The sequence below is a fragment of the Myotis nattereri genome (assembly GCF_964212035.1).
Source record: "Myotis nattereri genome assembly, chromosome: 4".
NCBI classification, from domain to species: domain Eukaryota; kingdom Metazoa; phylum Chordata; class Mammalia; order Chiroptera; family Vespertilionidae; genus Myotis; species Myotis nattereri.
Window position 1 is genome coordinate 43659674 of NC_138079.1, and position 22775 is coordinate 43682448.

At 43.9% G+C, this 22775-nt stretch overlaps 1 protein-coding gene and 1 pseudogene across 2 annotated transcripts; one reads left to right on the forward strand and one right to left on the reverse strand.

Annotated features, from left to right (window-relative positions):
* Positions 1 to 1426: 1426 nt before the first annotated feature.
* Positions 1427 to 11006, reverse strand: ANKRD34B (ankyrin repeat domain 34B). The gene is made up of 3 exons (XM_081088642.1): positions 10885 to 11006; positions 9099 to 9181; positions 1427 to 3979 (listed from the first exon to the last, which is right to left on the reverse strand). Exon 3 carries the CDS (start codon positions 3954 to 3956, stop codon positions 2445 to 2447), a length of 1512 nt encoding a protein of 503 aa, XP_080944768.1. The 5' UTR covers positions 3957 to 3979; positions 9099 to 9181; positions 10885 to 11006; the 3' UTR covers positions 1427 to 2444.
* A 6552-nt stretch (positions 11007 to 17558) lies between these two features.
* On the forward strand, positions 17559 to 18036 carry LOC308518474 (pancreatic progenitor cell differentiation and proliferation factor-like; annotated as a pseudogene). Its single transcript has one exon. The product of its transcript is annotated as a pancreatic progenitor cell differentiation and proliferation factor-like (transcript).
* Positions 18037 to 22775: the final 4739 nt, after the last annotated feature.

Sequence of the window (22775 nt, forward strand, 5' to 3'; positions counted from 1 at the left end):
AATAAATTAAATTGGATGGACCTAGAATTTCCATATTGTTGGGAGCATGCTGACTGCTATGCATATCTTTGTATTCATTGTTTCAATCATAGTATCTTCTCTATAGTGACCAAATACTCTTGGAATTTTAATCCTGGTAATGTGTCATTTGATTTTCAAGTTTCTCACCACCTTAGTTCATGCCCTTCTTCTGCTCCTAGAATTTCAAAACCTAATTCTTCATAACTTCATTCTTCACACTCAGAGATACCCTGAGTATTTCTACATACATATCTGATTCCTGTTGCAAACATCTGTGACTTTCCATTGGGATGCCAGTGATATATTCTACTTAATGGAATGAAAAATCCCATAGGATGGTTTTACAATCAGGCTCACACAACCTCAGCTCCTAAGGGTTCTTGGGATTGATAGAGGACTACAAATTCTTCTAAATGTGGCCAACAAAGTTTTAATCCTACTAAATATATATATATATATATATATATATATATATATATATTTATATTGGGATGAGAATAGAAACAAGTTTTTCTTTCATAGTTTTCTATTTACTCAAAGTAACATGTAGCACAGCTTCTCTTGAGATTATGTTGAAATATTTATCATTAGTATTTGAGATAAATAAAAAACAGTGATAATTAAAATAACATTTTAAAACTTTATTGATACCATTTTGTTTATGAACTAATCTATTTACATATTTTCCAGTCTGTATCCTTACAACTTAAAGCGAAGCACTTTTCTCAATATTAGAACTTGCAAAAAAGAATTTAGCTGCCTATAAACACCAGGTACAATTCTATGTTCTGAATAAAAATATATTTCTAATACAATTAATATTAATGTTCTTCAAAACATTAAATGGAACATCTCCAGGTTTTTTCCCAAATAAAAGCCACAAGAAATTAAATACTTACTATATACATTATAACTTGCTTATAACAAATTACCAAGAAAAGCATGATGCCCATTGTCAGGATCTCCTTATTGACAAAAAGCAAAGAAAGTTGTATATGACAACATCAAATTAATACACTCAGGTTCTGTATAGTTTGATTTATTCTGTGCTGTAAACCGCTAGATTGAAATAAAGATTTTTTTATATAAACACCATATTTTGAAATTTTATAGATAATGTAGTCATTTTATAATAGTAGCATGGTTTTCATTTATTTTGTTAAAAATTATTCACAGTATTCGCAGGTCATACAATACTACATTTTTGGAATGTCATACTAAGGAAATTATCCTTATACATCCTTATTATAGAAATGTCTAATAATTATATATTAGAAATAAAGACATTGTTTAATATTGACTATTTAGTACATTTTGTAATTAAGTTTCTACTGACTTTCTTAACTTTAGCTCACCTAAGCTAATAATCAGGTGGTTTCTTTTTTTCTTTTTCTTTTTTAATAAAATAAAGCAAGCAGTTAGTTTCTATTTGTGATGAACCTCAAACTTTTGGGATATTTTTGGGATTGTTTTTAGAAAGACAAAAATAAGTAAAGAGGAATGTTTTTTAACTTTAAAATATATTTTCATTGGGAGCGTATGGCTAAACTTCAAAAAAATTAACAGGAATTAAAGGTATGGAAAATGAAGAATTCCATTACATTTTTGTTTAAATGTTTAAAAAAAACAAAGCAAAGCAAAAAACAGCACACAAACACCTGGCATAGATTATTACTACCGCGTAAAACTTACCTACCATTTAACACTGATTAAGCTAACAACAGGAACATTAGTTTCTCTGTCTACTATAATGATTGACCATTAAAATTTTAACTAGATTTTCATCTACCTGCAGTCAACATTATATATATTTTATTGATTTCAGAGAGAGGAAGAGAAACATCAGTAAGAGAGAATCATTGGTTGGCTGCCTCCTGCACACCCCACACTGGGGATGGAGCCTGCAACCTGGGCGTGTGCCCTGATTGGGAATGGAACCATGACCTCCTGGTTTATAGGTCGATGCTAACCACTGAGCCACGCCAGCCTGGGCAACATTTTTAAAGAATCAGTTCATCCTTTCTTTGTAGTTTAAGCTGATAGATTATAGAACATTTTAATAGCTGTGGGTGTTTTCTTTTAGACATTTTTTTTTAAGTTAATCCTCACCCAAATAATGGAGCATATTTTTTCCTTTGCTTTTCAGAGAAAGTGGAAGGGAGAGAGGGGGTGGGGGGAAATACTTTAGAGAAAAATACTTTTAACTTTTGAGAAAAATACTTGTAACTTTGAGAGAATTCCCTAACCAGAAACTATAGAGTATTTGTGTCCACAGGGTCTCGTATGATACACATGTTGATCCCCCTAATCATTATGGACTAACCAATTACAGTATTTAAAAGGATGAACATTTGAGATTTCTTCTCTAGTTGTATATTTCTCTGATAAAGACATATGAACAAAATACGTTTTCCAGCCATCTCTTAAAAATTTACTAACTGCTTAATTTGTTCTGTTTGCAATGACTGTCTCCTTAACATTCTTTTACTTTTAGGGAAAATAGGTACTGTTGGCATAAGCACTTTTTGACCACAAGAAAGAAGGCTGGGAATCTTGGTGACATTGACATCTGTGATGGGAGGGTGAGGACTCACATTTAAGGGTGGCAGAAATCCTGGTCTGGTTTGGGGAAAACTGTGATCTAAAGGGAAGGCTCCTGACCCACGCCTTTCTAACACTGCATGGTTCCTCCTGCTCAGGGGACCTGGGGGGATATTCTCCAACAAGTCTTTGGACCCTGACAACAAGGAAGGAGTTGGTGAAAGGATCTTTTTCTTTCCGGTAAGTGCTTTGCCATCTTCTGAAGTTGTAGGGATTAGACCAGCTGAGAGCTGGGAATCAGAGCTGTAGTGGTTTGCCCCTGAGTTTCTTTTTTGAACTATACTTCTTAAGGTGGAAGCAAATACTGTCTGGTTAGAGTCTGGGTCCTGGTCAATAGGGATTTCAATGCACTGCTGATTTCCTTCTGAAAAGCATGACTGATAATTCATTTCATCATATGACGTCTTTCTTGAGCTGGCCTGATCAAAGGCTCTTAGCAAATGTGCCGTGTCTTTTATGTCAATACTTTGGTGCCTAGTGATGAACCGCTTGGAAAGTGCCAGCCCATTGGTTTTGTAGGATAATTCTTCCTCTGGGGTAATATCCTGGAGCTCCTCTTGCAAAGAGGCCACTCTGTTCATTAATGAGGGGGGACTCTTGACCCAGGGTGGCTTGGGCCCATTAAGGGCCACAGCAGGCTTCCTCACAGGAGAGCCCAAGTCCCAGGAATCATCACAGCTTCCCGAGAACTCCACATCATTAAAGCCAAAAACTCTCATATCAGTTTCAGAAGAATGTGAAAGTGGCATCGAGACCGTTTTTATGTCTATTCCTGAAGGAGTGACACAGGTGGCTTGGGAATGACACCCATCTATATCCGAAGGAGGCATATTTAAGTACTGCTGGGTAGTGTGCCTGCCAGAGGGCGATTTCGCTGTTGTTATGATAATGACCTCTTTTCCTTTAGCCTTGCAAGCACTAAGTAGAACTTTCAGGGTCTCTTTATCTTCTGAATTGAGAGCATAAACAAGGGCTGAGTAACTAGAATGGTCTTGCAAGCTGAGGTCGGCCCCACTCTGTAGGAGCAAGGAAACAACTTCAGGGCCAGCTTTCTCTAAGCAAGCATGCATCAAAGCAGTTTTCCCAGATTTGTCCTGTATGTTGGGATCAGCATTGTTTTCTAACAGGTATTTAACCATTTTGGCTTTACTGACACTCTGGTGATCCACATGTTTGGTCTTACAGGCGATCATTAAAGGTGTTTCCCCACGGTCATTGCTCTCATTGATGTAGGCGCCTCCTTCTAGCAGGAGTCTTGTGAGGCGAAGCCGGCTCAGATGGACTGCTTTTATCAGGGAATTTCCATCACTTGAAATTTCTACACCTTCATCCATCTTCAAAAGTCAGAAATCAATACCTGCTTATCAAAGAAGATGAAGACCAAAAGATTAGCCAAAATCAATGTCCTCATTTATATTCATGTTTTTGCATACAATTTCTGAAATATGTATGGAGAAAGAGGACATAAATGAGATTGTCATTAATAAGTACAGAACAAAATAGTGAATTACAAAATTAAAAAATTTTAGACTAGTAACAAGCTTTAGGAAGTTACAAACTAAAATTTACTTTTAGAATCTTCACTGAATACTTATACTGTAACACCAACCTAGTACTGTATACAAAGCCGTGGGCAAACTACGGCCCGCGGGCAGGGTCCAGCCCGTTTGAAATGAATAAAACTAAAAAAAAAAGACCATACCCTTTTATGTAATGATGTTCACTTTGAATTTATATTAGTTCACACAAACACTCCATCCATGCTTTTGTTCCGGCCCTCCGGTCCAGTTTAAGAACCCATTGTGGCCCTCGAGTCAAAAAGTTTGCCCACCCCATATTCCATCTTACAATAAATAAAAGTAGTATCATACAAAAGAACATGTGAAATATCCCACATTAATTAAATAATAATCAGCTTTTTAATCCAAGCCCTTTAATCATGAGACAGTCAAAATAAAAAGCAAAAGAAAAGGCCTCTTACATGAAAAATACAGAGACCAGAACAAACAGAATAAAATCAACTTGGAGGTTACAGATATTAATTAGTCAGGAAAATGAAAACTGCAAAAGCTCATTATCCCCAAAGGGATAAGATGTTGTAACCAAGAAACAACAAGATTCTATGGCAGGGGTGGGCAAACTTTTTGACTCGAGGGCCACAATGGGTTCTTAAACTGGACCGGAGGGCCGGAACAAAAGCATGGATGGAGTGTTTGTGTGAACTAATATAAATTCAAAGTAAACATCATTACATAAAAGGGTACGGTCTTTTTTTTTTTTTTTTTTAGTTTTATTCATTTCAAATGGGCCGGATCTGGCCCGCGGGCCGTAGTTTGCCCACGGCTGTTCTATGGAAAAGTGAATAAGATCCAGAGACTCTTCAGCTTATCTCCTGAGAGCTCCATCATATGTTATTGTCAATACTGACCTTTCTTTATTCATCCAATTTTTCAAAAATAAACAGTTAATTTACTTAAGAATCATACACAAATGGGAAACTGAAGAGAACAGCAAAAAGGAGTGATTAACAAAATCAAGAGGAAGTTATCTCTTGGGGGTGGGGTGTAGAGAGAACAATAAAATCTGGGAGGGAGGCCTGGGGAATTTTAAGATTCAGGTAATGTTCTGTTTCTCTCCCTGTGCAGCATGGATATAGATGTCCATTTTATTATTGTTTTTTAAAACAGTACATATTTCACATGTTCTTCTGTATGATTCTACTACTCATCTATTTATTGTAAAATGGAACATGTATACAGAACAAGAGCATAGCGCTTCTATAGGATGTTTCATAATTACGTTTTACAAAGCGTCTATCACATCTTAGTTTTTACAACATAGTTCAGTTTTTGTGGTATTACCAACAGCATTGATGCCTAGATATTCAAGGAGCTTCAGCTACTATGTTCCTGAAAGGCGGCATTCAAAAGAATATCCTTACTAACTTCCTCATTAGTATCATTCCTGATGCTAAGCAGAGGACAACTACTCAATATACAAATACATAAACACAATGAAAGTGAATGCTGTGATCTACTTTATGATCTACCGAGTTATTCCAGAGCCAGACATACCTGCAACTCAGGAACTTAGGAATTTTAGGACTGGCTGACAGCGTGGGTCCCAACCCAGAGGTCTATTCTGAATGCAAAGCATCTGAAAAGAGCTCACGTGAGACAGTGATTCAAAAGAAACCTTCTTTTAGCATTTTTAAACTACAAATGTGTTTAATAGGATTAAAGCAACAGGATTTAGAGAAATGACTGGAACATAATATTAAATATAGAAACCACTTAGTAACTGCAGTTCAAGAAGAAGATGGTATCAATAATGTAAAAACACTGTTGACCAAAAGCAGCATTTGAGAAACAGATACTCAAATGAGAACAAGTTCTCAGATACCACATTTTAATATTATACTCTCATGTAGTTTTTAGTATTGGGGCCAATATTGGTTTTTTTAAAATACTTCTTTTTTTGCCTACATCACATTCTAGTCTATAACTTCTTAAGAAATCTTTATTAAAAAAAAAAATCTTTATTGTTGAAAGTATTACATATGTCCCCCTTTATCACCCATTGACTTCCTCCAGCCCACCGCTCCTCCCAACCCAGGCCTTCACCACCGCACTGTCGGCGTCCATGGGTTCTGCATATATGCATAGAAGGTCTTTAGTTGATAACTCTTTTTTTAAAATGGTCTTATAAGAAACTTTGGGATTTTTAAACCTTTTCACCTATCCTCATGTAACAGCCGTTCTCCACAACACTAATTCTGACTACTTTCTGTCACAACTTTCCTTAAAGCTGGCGTCAGGAGGTTCTAGGAGATGAAGGGGAGCTGGCAATGTACTGCCTGCTGGGGTGCCACACCGTAGTCCTGTGGAAAGGGAGGGTGCTGTGGGCTCCAGGGCCTCAGAGAAGCTGAGCAGTCCCACCACTAGCTCCTGGCAACCAGTGAATCTATCTGCCATGTGGGTGTAGGCAGACTCTCTACCCCAAGAACTGGAGGACTATCTAGCAAAAACAACTCCATGAGGCTTACTAGTACTCTTTGTTCATTAAAAAACCCCTGGATTGTTGGCGTTGGTGGTGGTATTGTGGTGAGCATTCCAAAAAACCCCTGGATCACTTTTTTAAACTGTTCACATTTAGTAGAACAATTCTGAAAATCTTTAAACATTAAATTTTTCAGAGGAAAAAGTTGTCAAACACTTTCTTCTCCACATATGAACATAGCTGGTCTCCTAGTGTCTCATTTGTAATCAGTACCTTTTTGGAATAATGCCCTTGTCTTTATCTATACCCTCATCCTCTTCCACACTTGGTTCCTTTATCTTGCCCCAGCCATTTGCACAGCAAAAACGCTGACAATGAAGTTTGACTTATTTGCTCTTCCTAGAGGTAAGTCCTACCTGTGTGTGACAAGACCACTTCTTTCACCCACAGTTCTCCTAGTTCAGAAATGGCCTTGCCTCCTATCCCAACCTGTGAAACCCTCACTGAACATTAGGTGCTGACATTATCTTCACATTCAGTCAGACCCTTGGTTATAACCTAGCTTATAAATGATCCCCAAGTTCAGTTTTGCCTTCCCAACAGATAACAGTTCAGCTAGAGAATGTCTGGGGGTTAGACAGACCCAGATTTTTATCCCGACTCTCCTACTTGCTAACTGAATGCCCTGCTCAAGTCTCTCAGCTCAGAGCCTTGGGCTCCTCATCTGTGGAAAGATAATCAGATAACATTCATCCCCTGGTGAAATCAATATCTACAAAAAGACTTTCATATTGTGCCTTCCTATCACTGCACTCTTCTTTTTAAAAAATTTGATCCCAGAATTTAGCCTTCTTTTATTTTTACCATGTCCCTAATCCACAGCCTACTTAAATAACAGGTAAAATATTTACAATGGTTTTTTTTAGGATGTGCAAATAATGTTCCCTAAACATAAATGGTATTTACCAAAATATGGAATGAAACTTTTAGGGAAAACAGGTGCTTATAAAGAAAATAGGTACTTATAAAGAAAATAAGCATATTTTCTTTATAATTTTCTAGTGCAATAACTTCAACATTATTATAAGATTTTAATTGTTAAACAGCTGGATAAATTGTCTTTTTAAAAAATGTCTTTATTGATTTTAGAGAGAGAGGAAAGGAGAAGGAAAGAGAGAAACATTGATGTGAGTGAAACATCAATCAGTTGCCTTCCACATGCATCCCCACCAGTGACCAAACAGGCAACCTGGGCATATGCCCTGACTGGGATTGAACCAGCGACCCTTCAGTGCACGGGACAATGCTCAACGAACTGAGCCACACTGGCTGGGGCTAAATTGCTTTTTATTTTAAAACTAGAGGCCTGGTGCATGAATTCAGCCTGGCCAAAACAGGCTCTCCAACATCCCCGAGGGGTCCCGGATTGTGAGAGGGAGCAGGCCAGGTCGAGGGACCCCACTGGTGCATGATCAGGGCCGGGGAGGGACGTGGGAGGTTGGCCAGCTGGGGAGGAATCACGGGAGGGCTCCAGGGTGTATCCAGCCAGTCTCGTTCAGTCCCAATCGGTGGGACCCCAGCAGCAAACTAACCTACCGGTCATAGTGCCTTCCCCCTGGTGGTCAGTGCACGTCATAGTGAGCAGTGGAGCAGCCTTAGCATAGCATTAGCATATTACGCTTTGATTGGTTGAACGGACAACTGGATGACTGGACACTTAGCATATTAGGCTTTTATTATATAGGATTAGAACATCTTTAAAATCACTTGCAATTCATTATGGTGTATTTACTATACTCATTTGGTCCTCTCTCTATTCTCAAGATGCCACTAAAATTACAATTTTGTTATTTTAAAAAATGAAAAAGATACATATCCTAAAGAACAAAGAAAACTGGAGGATACATATCAGGGGAGCAATTTCAAACAAGCTTTGGAAACAGAGCAGGAATGGTGGCGTGGTAAACTGCCTTCGCATTGCAGAGGCTGCAACAGAAATTACCAGGGAGATGAGCAGGGAACCAGCTTACCCCTAAAGCCCATGAAGTTTAGGACGCAGAGGCCCTAAGTGACACAGCAAGTGGCAATGAGGCGCAGGGATGAAAATGAGAGGATCACTCAAAGTCTGGGGACAGAACAAATGGACCCCAGGTTCTTTACCCCACCCCAAGTAGCAGACTCTTTTAGGCAAGAAAACAATGGTTTATTCTCTGAACAGATTGATCAGAAAAGCTCTAAACCTCATGGCAGCATGCTGAAAACAGAGGGATAAAGTGAGAGTCTACAGGCTGAATGGTGCACCCACCCCAGCTTTCTGCCCTGCTACCTGAAGACTGGATGCCAGGCTAAAGAAGTCAAAAACACTGGATCTTAGAATTATGACCCTTTTAAAAACATCTGACAATAAATGAAGCAATTCAAACCATAACTGCATTCGCCTCTCCAGACACCCACTCTACATGGAAATAGAAAGTTACCTGAAAACATTATTCAAAATTTCATACTTCACTTATGCCTTTTCTCCCGCTGGATGCGTTTTCTGTCAGCCAGCTGTCAGTTCCTACGAAGGAATCAAAGCTATTCAGTTATGTAAATACCAATAATTTGTTGCACTCATCTCTCCCATTTGGAGTCTAGCTTTTTTTCATTCCTTAAGGCATCCCTACAGTGTTTGTTCAGTTAATCACATTTCACTGATTATGAGTGTGTAAAAGTGGGTCCTATGCGTGGCAACCCTCTGTGTTTGCAGGATGCAGCCTGCCCTGTAAGCATGGCTGGCATAGGAAGGGAATCGGCATGCACCAGGTCAGGCCCCCATTCTGTGCAGGGGAGGAGGCTGCAAAGGGAAAGGTGGGAGCTCTCCCAAAGTCATTCCTCTTATTTGCCTGCACCCCAGGGCTTACGTAGAAGTTCCTGTGTCCTTCATCTTATGTCCCCAGTTTCCCACAGAGTAAGTGCCTGATTCGTGTGGTGTCTAACTCCCCAGTGCAACATGGGCTGAAGCACTTTAAAAGTCATCTTGGAAATGGTAGGCTTGGCCTTTCCTGGGGTGTTTTCTCCCTGTGCCACCTCCAGTTTTCCTTTCATTTGGAGAGAAATGTTATTTTCCTTTGAGTCTCTTACTCCACCTCCCAAAAAAGGATTCGTGCTCCCTCTCATAATGTCAGCTGTCTGACATGGTGGGGGAGGGCACCAAGGGGGTGGAAATTAACAAATGCTTGCCCCTCCCTGCCTTTGTGCTGCCCACAAGGGGACAAAGCCAGCTTAGAGAAGGCAGCAGGCTGTGTATCAGAGGTCTGGGCTTTGTCTCTTCCCAAGTTACCTACCCTTGGGAAGCTAATGCTCTGAGCCTCCGTTTCTTCATCCCTAAAATGGGGATAAAATCTACTTTATAGTAGATACTTGTGAGGATTTAAAAGACCCTAATACACTGGTCTCTTAAGACTTTAATAAATGTCAGTTTCTGAACACCCATCACTAAATGGGTGGTGGGGTCTGACACTGACAGGCAAGGTCCCTATAACCAATGGGCAGAAGAATCACATGAAGAGTTTGTTAAAAAGACTCCAGTCTCCACTTCCAGATATTCAATAGGGGGTGCCATCTATGCACACTTGGAGAAAATCCTCATTCCTCATTCCGTCACCCACATCCTATGTGCTACCAACCCCTGCTCAGGATCCCACCAGGCTGCCTCTGGCATCACCTCCCAATGGTCTGACGCTCAACTCCCCTGCAGGAGTGAAGGGCAGGGATGGCTGCCACAGCCTAGATGTAGAGGGAGCCCACAGGCCCAGAGAAGAGTGCAGCCTTGAGTGAGATGGACCAAGGACTGGAGGCGTGCTGCCCTGCCCTGCCCTCCACAGAGAGAGCTGCAAAAATTCAGAGTCCCATCAGACAGCCCAAGGCCAGGATGCAGAGGTCAGCTGCACCTGGAATGAAGCAACTCTGCCTGCCACAAGTAAAATATGTCTCTTCCCCACGCAAGGAAAGGGAGCAGTGTCAGAACAAAAAATGCATCCGAGATTGCCCCAGGAAATGTCATGACCTGCCAGGAATAGTGTTTTACCCTGGCACCAGCTAGTAAATATTTAGTAACTGCTCAAGGGAAAGAGTAACTGGTAAGGTTTACCCTATTTCCCACATGTACCCCCAAAGGGCTAATGTCTTCTCAAACTTACTTCGCTGTCCCCCAAGCCTCTGGGCCTTGGGCCAGCTACACCCCCACCCCAGAACATACACATAAGACCAGCAAAACTATACCTCCAACTGTCAGGGATCCAAGCTGTTGAGGATTCTGGCAGCGTCTCCACAGACCCAGCCGGCTCTGGGAACCAAGCTCCTTCAGTTTTTTTTCAGAGTGCGGTGGGAGCGAACCCCAAGTGCTGTCGGAGAAGGGCAAAGGAAGGTGACTGGGGCGACAGCGCCGGGGCACGGATGGGGGTGGGGTGCGCGTTTCGTCGCCTGGTCTCTGTGCTAAGCAGGCAGGCCATCTACGAAATGGGGTTCAGCGAAGAGCCTCTGCGGTTGGGTCCCCAAGCTGCCCTCCCGGGGGACGCTGCCCTCCCTTAGGAAATGGTATGCCCGAGGAGAAAAACCATGGCCTCCATCCCGGGGCAGGTGCACCTCTGGACCCCTGCCCTCTGGTAACGAATTCCAAGGTTTTGGTGCCAAAGCTGTACGCGCCCGAGAGGCGCCGAGTCCCAGCTGCCCGCCCCTGGGTGGCTCGCGTTTGTGAAGCCAGTGGCTGCAAACAGCTCCGCAGCCCCCAGCTCGCCCTCCGCGCCCAGCCGGCACCTCCCACAACCCCGGCGCCCCAGGCACCTGCGGAGACGCGCCAAGTCCGACCCTCCGCCCCGCACGCTCCTGCGGCCGAACGCGCGCCGCTCGGGCTGGGCGCCGACCCGCATTCTCCCAGACATCCCGCGGCCACGGGCGGCCTCGCCGGTTCCCGGCGCGGCGAGGAGAGAGCAGGCGAAACCCGCATCCCGGCGGGGTCCAAGCTCGAGCCGCCGCAAAGCCCGCGGTGGCAGGGCTGAGTCTCTGGACAGGCCCCTGAGACCCGGCGACCCTCGATTGGCGCGGGTCTCGGGGTGCGCGGTGGGTGCGTCTCCCAGGGCCTGGAAGCCCTGGACGCGGTGCACAGAGGCCGCGGGGCGCCGGGCCGTGCCCTCATTGCTCTCCTCCCGGCAGCCCACACGGCAAACCAAAGTTTCCCCAAGTGCAGCCTGCAGAGCGGGCGCCGCACACTGACCTGGGACGCGCTGTCGAGTCGCGGCGGCACCGCCTTCCGCCTCCCGGGGTCTGCTAGGACCCTCCGCGCAGGTGACCCTAGGGCGCCCACCCTGTTGGATTGTGGTCTTCGGCGGCTCAGGTCGCAGATGCTGGTAGGTGCCACCCGGTCCCCGCCCCTGTTCGTCTGAAAAACGCAGGCGGCGGCTCGGAGCCGCGACGCGGTGGAGTGGGGGCCGGGAGACGCGCGCCTCGCCAGACGCCCGGGCCGCGCGGCGCTTCCGCTGGGAGTGGCTCGCCCGCTGGGGCTGAGCTGCTGGTGGGGGCTGCGGGGTCAAAGTCGATCTGATTGGGGGGGGGGGGGGCGTTGAGGGGAGGGGGAGCTCAAGTCTGGCCTCCCAAGCTCCGCCTTCTGTCGCCAGAAGAACCCCCTCCCCACTCAAACTGGTCCCTGGGCTTTGGCCATGCCGATTTGGCCCAGAGAACGGACCGCAGGGTCTTCCCACTGGAGAGAGATGGCCACCCCTACTTCCCGGCTCCTAATCCCCCCACCCCCCGACCCCGTTCATATCTTTGTTTTTTCCCCAGTTCATATCCCCACCCCACCCCCCCTCACCGCACCCCACCCCACCCTGGGCTGATTCTGGTGTCAGTCCCTCACCGCTCCCTCTCCCCACTTCCCAGCCCTGTACTCCCTTTAGGTAAAGCCAAAGCCTCGCTTCTCATTGGGGTATTGGTGGGAGCAACCGTTCCTGTTTCTATGCGTTTATAACTTTATACACTATTATTAAAACATTAATATAACACGAACAAAATTTCACAAAGTACATTCTACGTGTTAAACCTCACTAGGGACTAAAAAGAGGAAATTAAGTAGAAGCAACGCTTTTTACTCCATTTATCAGGGATCGACGGGTGGGGAAAAGACCATTTTCTGTTGTTCAGAAAATGTTCATCAAAACTAGTTTGTAGTTTTGACTCCTCAAAAGGGGAAAGTAGGCTTATCTCTGGGTAGGCTTCCTTTACTTAGGAAAAAACCCGCTGAAATAGACTCTTTAGTGAATATCTGTAAAGAAAGCTCACAGGGTATTTTAACCCAGACTTAGGTTGTAGGGACCTAGAATCCTGGACCTGTGTCCAGCGAGGGGAGATTGGAAGTTCCTGGGGAGGATGCGGCAAATCTGCATTGAAGGCACAGGTCTCCTTTCCCCCATTAAAATAACAAAAAGTTTCTATTAACTTATAGAACATATTTAATGGTGCATATTTCACAAGTTCAGTGATTTTGCACAAACTGAGTCATCATTAAGATCAAGAGACAGAACATTCAATACCAGCATCTCAGAAGACTCCCTCATATCCCTCCTTTGAGGAGGCAGGGAGAGTAGTGGCTTCAACCAGCATAGATTACTTTTACTTGCATTTGCACTTGATAGCAATTGGATCCTACAGAATTTCTCTGTTGTATGGCTTTCACTAGGCATGTTTAAGAGTTCCATACCATCTATGGTAATAGTTGGTTCATTCTTATTGCTGTATAGTATTCCACTGTGTGAATGTACCTCAATTTATTCATTTTATCACTGACAGACATTTGGTAATTCTCAGGTTTGGGACATTACAAATAATGCTGCTAAGGACATTCTAGTAGACGTTTTTGGTGAACATATATACACATTTCTGATGGGTACATACCTAGGAGTTGAATTGTGAGTCTAAAGCAGGCATATTGCCAGCTTTTCAAAGTAGGTGATGTAATTGTCATTCTGATTTTATTAGTTTTCTATTGCTGATTGTAACAAATTACCACAAACTCAGTGGCTTAAAACAACATGAATTTATTCTTACAGTTCTGGAGGTCAGATGTTTCAACTGGGTTTTATGGGACTAAGATTGTAAAGTGTTAGCAAGGCTGTGTGTCTTCTGGAGGCTCTAGTGCAGGGGTGGGCAACCCTTTTGTGAGTGCGTGCCAAAACCAGCAAAATCTCTGACTCAAAATTCTTTTGCGTGCCAACCCTAATTTTTTGAGAGCATGTTACGCTTACTTGATATCTCTTAAGGTGTACGTATGTGAAGAACCTTGAAGAAATAATAAAATTCATTCGAGCGACAAAAACACAGTATATGATGATGAAAAATATATTTATTTTTTAATGTATACTTGTACACTGATAGTCTAACAGAAAACTTTATGACTCTGTTTGATATTATCAGTGGGACTTTTGCTGCTGCGTCACTGATGACAGAGATTTTACATCAGGTTTATATTTCGTGACCTTCAGAGATATGCACGAGCTACTACTTTCATCTGTCAGGCTACTCCTATTACAAAATACCACAAAATACCATGTGCGGGCGCGCAAGTACAGTGCGATTGAAACTTTGTGGCCCATGCGCAGAAGTCGGTATTTTGTGGAAGAGCCACACTCAAGGGGCCAAAGAGCCGCATGTGGCTCGAGAGCCACAGTTTGCCGACCACTGCTCTAGGTGAACTATATCTCAGAGGACCCTCCATGGCAGTGGCCCTGGGGCGCCTAATATGCAAATAGACAGAATGGCAGAATGACCAGTCACTATGAGGCGCACTGACCACCAGGGGGCAGACACTCAATGAAGTAGCTGCCCCCTGGTGGTCAGTGCACTCCCACGGGGGGAGGGGGGGGGTGCCGCTCAGCCAGACTAGTGCAGCAGTGGTGGTGGGAGCCTCTCCTGCCTCTGCGGCAGCGCTAAGGACCCCTCGGGGGATGTCCGCCTGCCTGCTTAGGCCTGCCTGCCTGATCGCCCCTAACTGCTTGCCTGCCTGCCTGATGGCCCCTAACCGCCTCTGCCTTCCTTCCTGATCACCCCTAACTACTTTGGCTGCCTGCCTGATCGCCCCTAACCGCCTCTGCCTCTGTCCCTGCTGCCATGGCTTCATCCGGAAGAACATCCTAGAATGGTATCTGGAAGGTCGTTTGGCTCTCTGGTCTAATTAGCATATTATGCTTTTATTATTATAGATTATTATAGATGGAGCAAGGGAGGACATTGTGAGATTGATAGTTCAGAGTTTTTCCAAAACCTAATGATTATTTGAAATTGTCATTTTACTCTTGCTTTATCTTTTCTTTTTCCATCCAGTGACTCCTTTTACAAACTCTGGCCCCTGGGAAAACACTAACCCTCTTTGTTGGAGTATGCTGATGGCATTTCCCCTCCTAGGCTTCCTTGAACACAATGCATTTTCCCCAGGAGACTGTGTCAGGTGAAATATTTGGCAAATTAGTAAATGAAAAAGGATCCAAATAGCTTCAGAAACCACATTTTAATAGTTTGAAAGTTAGAACATTAAAAAACTCATGCAGTGCTGGTTCCAGTTTAATCATCCCCTGTGGTTCTGAGTTGCCCACCAAACTAAGCTTCATACTGGCCCCTGAGGTTCCCTTGCACAGTCTGATGTAGCTCGTCCAGCCTTAATGCCAGGATTTCATGTGGAATTCATCCACGTCCCAGCCATATTGAGTGTTGCTGGTTTCTGGGTGCACATGGCCTGTGACTCAGCTCTCAGATGCCACTTTGTCATGAAGTACTTGCCCTCCCCGCCCCCAACCAAAGGGTGCAACCACAGTTTGTGGATTCTCTAGGACACTTAACACTGCCAGCCTGATGTCACAGTTATTTGGGTCCATGTCACATGGCCTTGGAGACAGAGAGCATGTCTTAACCATCTTTGCCTCTTGGCAGCCTCTGGCCACTGCTGGACACATAATAGGTGCTCATGAATGTGTATTACAGTGAATGTGTAGAGGGGTTGAAGAAACTAATCAAAGCAGGAGAGTCTTCTGTCAAAAATGTCGGTAAATCACAGCCTGTTGGTAAATTACAGCCTGTTGGCCAAGTTCAGCCGCTGCTTGTTTTGGCAAGATCATGAGCTAAGAATTCTTTCACATTTTTAAATGATTGGAAGAATATTTCATGATATATGAAAATGATAGGAAATTCAAATATCAGTGTTCATAAAGTTTTATTGGAGCCCAGCCACACATTCATTTACATTTTCTAATATTTGGGAAAATGAAACAACCTATGACACTAAGTATGATAATTGTTTTGATCAAGAAGTAAGAAGGTTGCCGAAACCGGTTTGGCTCAGTGGATAGAGCGTCGCCTGCGGACTGAAAGGTCCCAGGTTCGATTCTGGTCAAGGGCATGTACCTGGGTTGCGGGCATAACCCCAGTAGGAGATGTGCAGGAGGCAGCTGAGTGATGTTTCTCTCTCATCGATGTTTCTAACTCTCTATCTCTCTCCCTTCCTCTCTGTAAAAAATCAATAAAATATATTTAAAAAAAAAAAAGAAGAAGTAAGAAGGTGCTCAGAGAACAGTGAGAATACCTTACCTTGCCTAAGCGGCATCAGGGAAGGCTTTTCAGAGGAGGTAACATTTTCTTTAAAAAAATTTAAAAATATATATGTATTTTGTATTTATTTCAGGGAGAAAGGGAAAAGGAGAGAGAGTTAGAAACATTAATGATGAGAGAGAATAATTGATCCACACGATTGGGGATCAAGCCTGCAACCCAGGCATATGCCCTAACAAGGAATTGAACCAAACCGAACCATGACCTCCTGGTTCATAGGTCAATGCTCAACCACAGAGCCACTGTGGCCGAGCAAGGTGACATTTTCCAGTGAGACCTGAAGGACAGGTAGGTATCATATCAGTGAAGAATAGGGAGACTTTTACAAACTTCTGTCTTCTGTAAGCCATTGTCATTTGAGGGTCTCTGTAACATGCACGCAAACCTATATCATAATGACTACATTCTCTGTGCCAGAACAGATACTTCCTTAAGCATGTGGCAGGACCTGCTTTTCCTGTGGATTGGAAGTCAGAGCCACAGGATGGACCAGTGTTGGGAAGAGCTTTGAGCTCCTGGATAGAGGACTCTGGGTTGCTGGCTGTTGTTTCTCTTTAGGGAGGTTTTCTTTGGGTGGCCCCCAAATATCTTAAAAATGTACAAAAACAAAAGGCTTGTTACATGCCGTTACCCCTGCAGTTTCTCAGACAAGTTTCTCTCTGTGAGTTTACTGTGTATCTGGAAGACTTTCTCAATCTTTGAGCTCCTTGACAAAACTCTCTTCTAGTACCGGGTTTTGGGAGGGTTCCACCTAACATCAGCAATTGGTGAGAGCCTCCTGGCCACTTTTGTTTTCAAGGTACCATATTTTTTCGTATATAAGACGCGCCCCCTCCCCCCCTTTTCCAACCCCAAATTAAGAAATCAATATTTTGCTGGTTTTTCTCTTAAGGCCTTCTTCTTTTTTGGCATCTTTAGGAGTTGTTCTTCCTGTTTTCTTCACTGTCTGATCATACACTCAGTGGGAGGACGTCCAAATTGTCTCTCTGCAGCTCTATTTCCATGCTATTTTGCATAGCTGATTGAATTTTGCAGAGTAAGACAATTGCTTACCGGTATTTATCTTTTTATTTTTTGACATCTTTATGGGCTCAGAACTCTCCAGTCCCTGTTGCATCTGCACACTCTCCACCTCCATCTCCAACTATGGCATCAGCTGATTTCAATAACAATAATGCTTGTGATTGGAGGAAGCCTGTTTGTCAAGGTATGGGCAGCTATGCACCTGCATGGCTCCCTCCTTGGCTGACTGGCTGACTTCCGTGTATAAGATGCCCCTCGGCTCCGCGCGTCTCAGTCGTGGAGTGGCCTCCCGCGGTCTCCTCTGCAAATGGGCTCCCCGGCCTAGCGCCCCTCGTTCCCGCCCCCGTGATCGCGCGCCAAGGTCCGCGAGGGGTCGCCACCAAGGTTTCCACCGGTGCACAAGCAAGAGCATGGCCGCCATCCCCTCCAGCAGCTCCCTCGTGGCCACCCACGACTACTACCGGCGCCGCCTGGGTTCCACTTCCAGTAACAGCTCCTGTGGAAGTGCCAAGTACCCTGGGAAGCCATCCCCCACCCCCCGGGTCTCCCCAAAGCCGACCCGGGTCACTGGTGGGCAAGCTTCTTTTCTGGGAAGTCCACTCTCCCATTCATGGCCACAGTGTTGGAGTCCCCAGAGCACTCGGAATCTCCCCAGGCCTCCAGCAGCATGATCACCTGTGACCTGACTCGGGAAGCCACAAGGAAGCAGCCTGGCGGCCAGCCTGGCAAAGTCAACGCTGGGCCCCCATCCTGAGTGGCCACCACCAGCCACCAGACTTCCAGAGGCGCTAGGCTCTTTGAGCCCCTCCCCCCCTCCTCCATCGCCTTCCCTCGCACCCCACCTGGCCACCCCACCTGGCATAGACTAGGCCAGCTGCAGCAAGCAGAAGCAGCTGGGTTCTTTTATATCAAAACAGCAACACACCAAAAAGGAAGTTGAGATGCCGGGAGCCGGTCCGTCCTTGCTGTTTCAAAGGACCTGGCATATATGGCATACTGTTCTTAAAATGTTTGCTCACCTTCTAGGCACTATGTGTTTTAACCAAGGTCTCTGAGAAAGGTTGTTTCCCCAGGTAGGGATTTTCCCCTGAAGTTAGGGAGGGAATAAAACCTCTTAACTAAGTGCCAGGCGGGTAATTAATCACTTTAACTATGAACAATCATGCTTAAGCTACATAATCTTTACTCCCTGGAATGGAGATAAGAAACGCCCTAACCTTTGTAATAGAGATTGATAGGATTGGAATCAACTGGTATAAATACAGATGTAAGAACACAGAACTAGAGAGACAGAAATTGGCACAGAACCTACCCAGAACGTTCTCTAGAGACAGAAGAACTTTGCTGGAGAGAACATGGCAAAAGATCCTGGACAGAAACTGGCCTCAGAACGTAGAGACAGAACCTAGCGAGAGAACATGGCAAAAGATCCTGGACTGAACCTGACTACAGAAATTGGCAAGAGAACCTGACTAGAACCTGGTGACTGAACCTGGCTTGAGAACCTGGACAGAACCTGGCTGGAGAACCTTGCGAGGGAACATGGCTACAGAACCTGGCTGGAGAACCTAGCAGAGAACATGGACACAGAACCTGGCTGGAGATCCTAAGCAGAACCTCTCTGGAGATCGAGACCAGAACTTGGCTGGAGATCCTGGCTAGGCTGCTGATCAACTGAACACTGTCTCCGTGTCATTCCTTCTTCGCCGACTCCGTCTACGCCTTTGGGAACCCCTGGACCTGCTGGGGCTGGACCCCGGCATTGAGAGAGCCCCACTCTTTACTACCCAAGCCACACGCAAGCCTGCCTAACACCCCATAGCCATGTGCCTTGCACCAAGTGGAAAATAAATGAAAAGCAGCCAGAAAAAAGAAAAAGAAAAAAAAAAGATGCCCTTCAATTTTCAGTCTAATGATTTTAGGAAAAAATAGCATCTTATACACGGAAAAATACGGTAATGAATTATTTCTAAGGCTTAGTGAGATTGTTTGCAAGGAGGCTGAGAAGACTTAGCTTTAGTGTCTCTTCCGGCATCTGTCACCTAAATCCTAGGTAGCTCAGACATTCCAGCTGATCTTTTTTTTTTTTTTTTAATATATTTTATTGGTTTTTTAGAGAGGAAGGGAGAGGGATAGAGAGTTAGAAACATCGATCAGCTGCCTCCTGCACATCTACTGGGGATGTGCCCGCAACCCAGGTACATGATCGAACCTGGGACCTTTCAGTCCGCAGGCCGATGCTCTATCCACTGAGCCAAACCAGTTTCGGCCCAGCTGATCTTTAAAACAAGGATGATGTGGCCCTGATCAGGTAGCTCAGTTGGTTAGTGTTGTCTTTTTTAATTTTATTGATTAAGGTATTACATATGTGTCCTTATCCCCCCATTGCTCCTCCCCCCCCTCCCCCCCGCCCATACCCTCACCCCCTGGTGTCTGTGTCTATTGGTTAGGCTTATATTGCATGCATACAAGTCCTTTGGTTGATCTCTCCCTCTAACACCCGCCCTCCCCTACCTTCCCTCTGGGGTTTGATGGTCTGATCGATGCTTCTCTGTCTCTGGATCTGTTTTTGTTCATCAGTTTATGTTGTTCATTATAATCCACAAGTGAATGAGATCATGTGTTATTTATCTTTCTCTAACTGACTGATTTTGCTTAGCATAATGTCTCCAGCTCCATCCATGCTTTTGCAAATGATAGGAGATCCTTCCTTTTTACAGCAGCAAAGTATTCCATTGTGTAGATGTACCACCGTTTTTTAATCCACTCATCTGCTGATGGGCACTTAGGCTGATTCCAAGTCTTAGCTATTGTAAATTGTGCTGCTATGAACATAGGGGTGCATATATCCTTTCTGATTGGTGTTTCTGGTTTCTTGGGATATATTCCTAGAAGTAGGATCACTGAGTCAAATGGGAGTTCCATTTTTAGTGTGTTTTTTTAAAAAATATATATTTTATTGATTTTTTACAGAGAGGAAGGGAGAGAGACAGAGAGTCAGAAACATCGATGAGAGAGAAACATCGATCAGCTGCCTCCTGCACATCCCCCACTGGAGATGTGCCCGCAACCCAGGCACATGCCCTTGACCAGAATCGAACCTGGGACCTTTCAGTCCGCAGGCCGACGCTCCATCCACTGAGCCAAACCGGTTTTGGCCATTTTTAGTTTTTTAAGGAAACTCCATACTGTTCTCCACAGTAGCTGCACCAGTCTGCATTCCCACCAGCAGTTCACAAGGGTTCCTTTTTCTCCGCATTCTTGCCAGAACTTGTCATTTATTGATTTGTTGATGGTAGCCACTCTGACAGGTGTGAGATGGTACCTCATTGTTGTTTTGATTTGCATCTCTCAGATGATTAGTGACTTTGAGCATGTTTTCCTATGTCTCTTGGCCTTCTTTATGTCCTCTTTTGAAAAGTATCTATTTAGGTCCTTTGCCCATTTTTTTTTATTGGGTTGTTTATCTTCCTTTTGTTAAGTTGTATGATTTCCATGTATATTTTGGAGATTAAACCCTTATTTGAGATAACATTGGCAAATATGTTCTTCCATGCAGTGGGCTTTCTTGTTGTTTTGTTGATGGTTTATTTTGCTGTGCAGAAGCTTTTTATTTTGATGTAGTCCCATTTGTTTATTCCCTCTTTAGTTTCCATTGCCCTAGGAGCTGTATCGGTGAAGATATTGCTTCGGCATATGTCTGAGATTTTGCTGCCTGTGGATTCCTCTAAGATTTTTATGGTTTCCCGTCTTATGTTTAAGTCCTTTATCCATTTTGAGTTTATTTTTGTGTATGGTGTAAGTTGGTGGTCTAGTTTCATTTTTTTGCATGCATCTGTCCAATTTTCCCAACACCATATACTAGTATGTTGTCTTGATAAGCCAAGGTTACAGGATCAATCCCCAGTCAGGGCACATGCAAGAATCAACCTGTGAGCAATGGGTCTCTCCCTCTCTCTCTCTCTCTCTCTCTCTCTCTCTCTCTCTCTCTCTCATTCTCTCTCTGCCTTCCCTAATTCAGTAAATAAAAATTAAAAAAATTAAGCCTGGCCAGTGTGGCTCAGTGGTTGAGGGTTGACCTATGAACCAGGAGGCCACGGTTCAATTGCCGGTCAGGGTAGATGCTAGGGTTGTGGGCTTGATCTCCAGTAGGGGGTGTGCAGTAGGCAGCTGATCAATGATTCTCTCTCATCTTGATGTTTCTATCTCTCTCTCTTTTCCTCTTCTTCCTTTCTGAAATCAATAAAAAAATTTAAAAAAAAAACAAAACAAAACAGGACAATGCAACATCTTAGGGAAATTAACATCAGCTCTGTGAAGAACTTTAGACCAGAACTAAATGCCAGATATAATTTTTACTTTAAAAATTAATGACAGCCTCTGCTCAGTATGAAGATGTGTTTTTTTTCTTCCAGTGATTCATAATTCATTCCAAAAACTCATTTTGTCATGCATAGGAGCCATGTAAATATGAAAAGCCAGCCAAACAAATTAGTCAGTATACTGATAAATATGTTTTCATTAACTGGCCCACTGTTGATTCATGTAAATCAATGAAGAGATGAAAAAATGCTGGACTAATTGAGCAGATGCAAACGTTTTCATAACATGATTAACTTCTTACTCATGTCTCCATGATGCAATAAATTTGTAACCTTAAGTGAGAATACTGTAGCAAACATTTGTCATTTTTGGTTGTCCTTCCTTTTTTGGTGAGTCCGAGATGTCTGGCTTCTCCCTCTGGAAGCTGGAGAGGAGCAGATGAGTCCCCTCTGGACTCCTTGGACATCTGACCAAGGCTCAGGCAATTAGAGGCCTTCTGCCGAGACTTTGGTTCTTCAGGGAGTGACAGCAAGGCCAGAGACAGTCAGAGATCATTCAGGATGACTGGGTGGGATTGAGCCTTGAGCAGATGGTCAGAAGTGATGATGCCAGGTCCAGCACCACCCCGACTGAAACTCTGCTGGGATCTATAGTTCCTGTATCCAAGCCTAACTCCCCAATTTTCCTGAAATTCTTTGAGACACCTGGTTTCCTTCCAATACATTTTCCCCTGTACATTTAGCTGGTATTGGTTTTATAATTTTTAAAAACACTGGCTGTTTCGTAGTCTATGTGAGAATAAGATACATGACATTATTCTATACCTGGGCCAATTCTAGACTAGGAAGAATTAATTTAAAAATAATAGCTATTTCAAGGGTATAACTGAAAGGAAAGCATGAATTCTACAAAGACTGTTGGGCTGTAACATGTTTGTTCAGTGCATTTAATTGTAACTCACCCTTTCAATGGACAAAGGACTAATCAGGGACAGGTTACAGTCTCCAAGAGCCTACAATTCAAAGAGACCTTGAAACCATCTCATCCAAACCCCTCATTTTACAAATAAGAAAATTTGGATTTAGCGTAGCTAAATGATTTACCCTAAATTGCATAGCCAATTAGTGGAAGAGCAGGGATTATATTCAGACACCACTCCTGGAGAATTGTGCTATTTG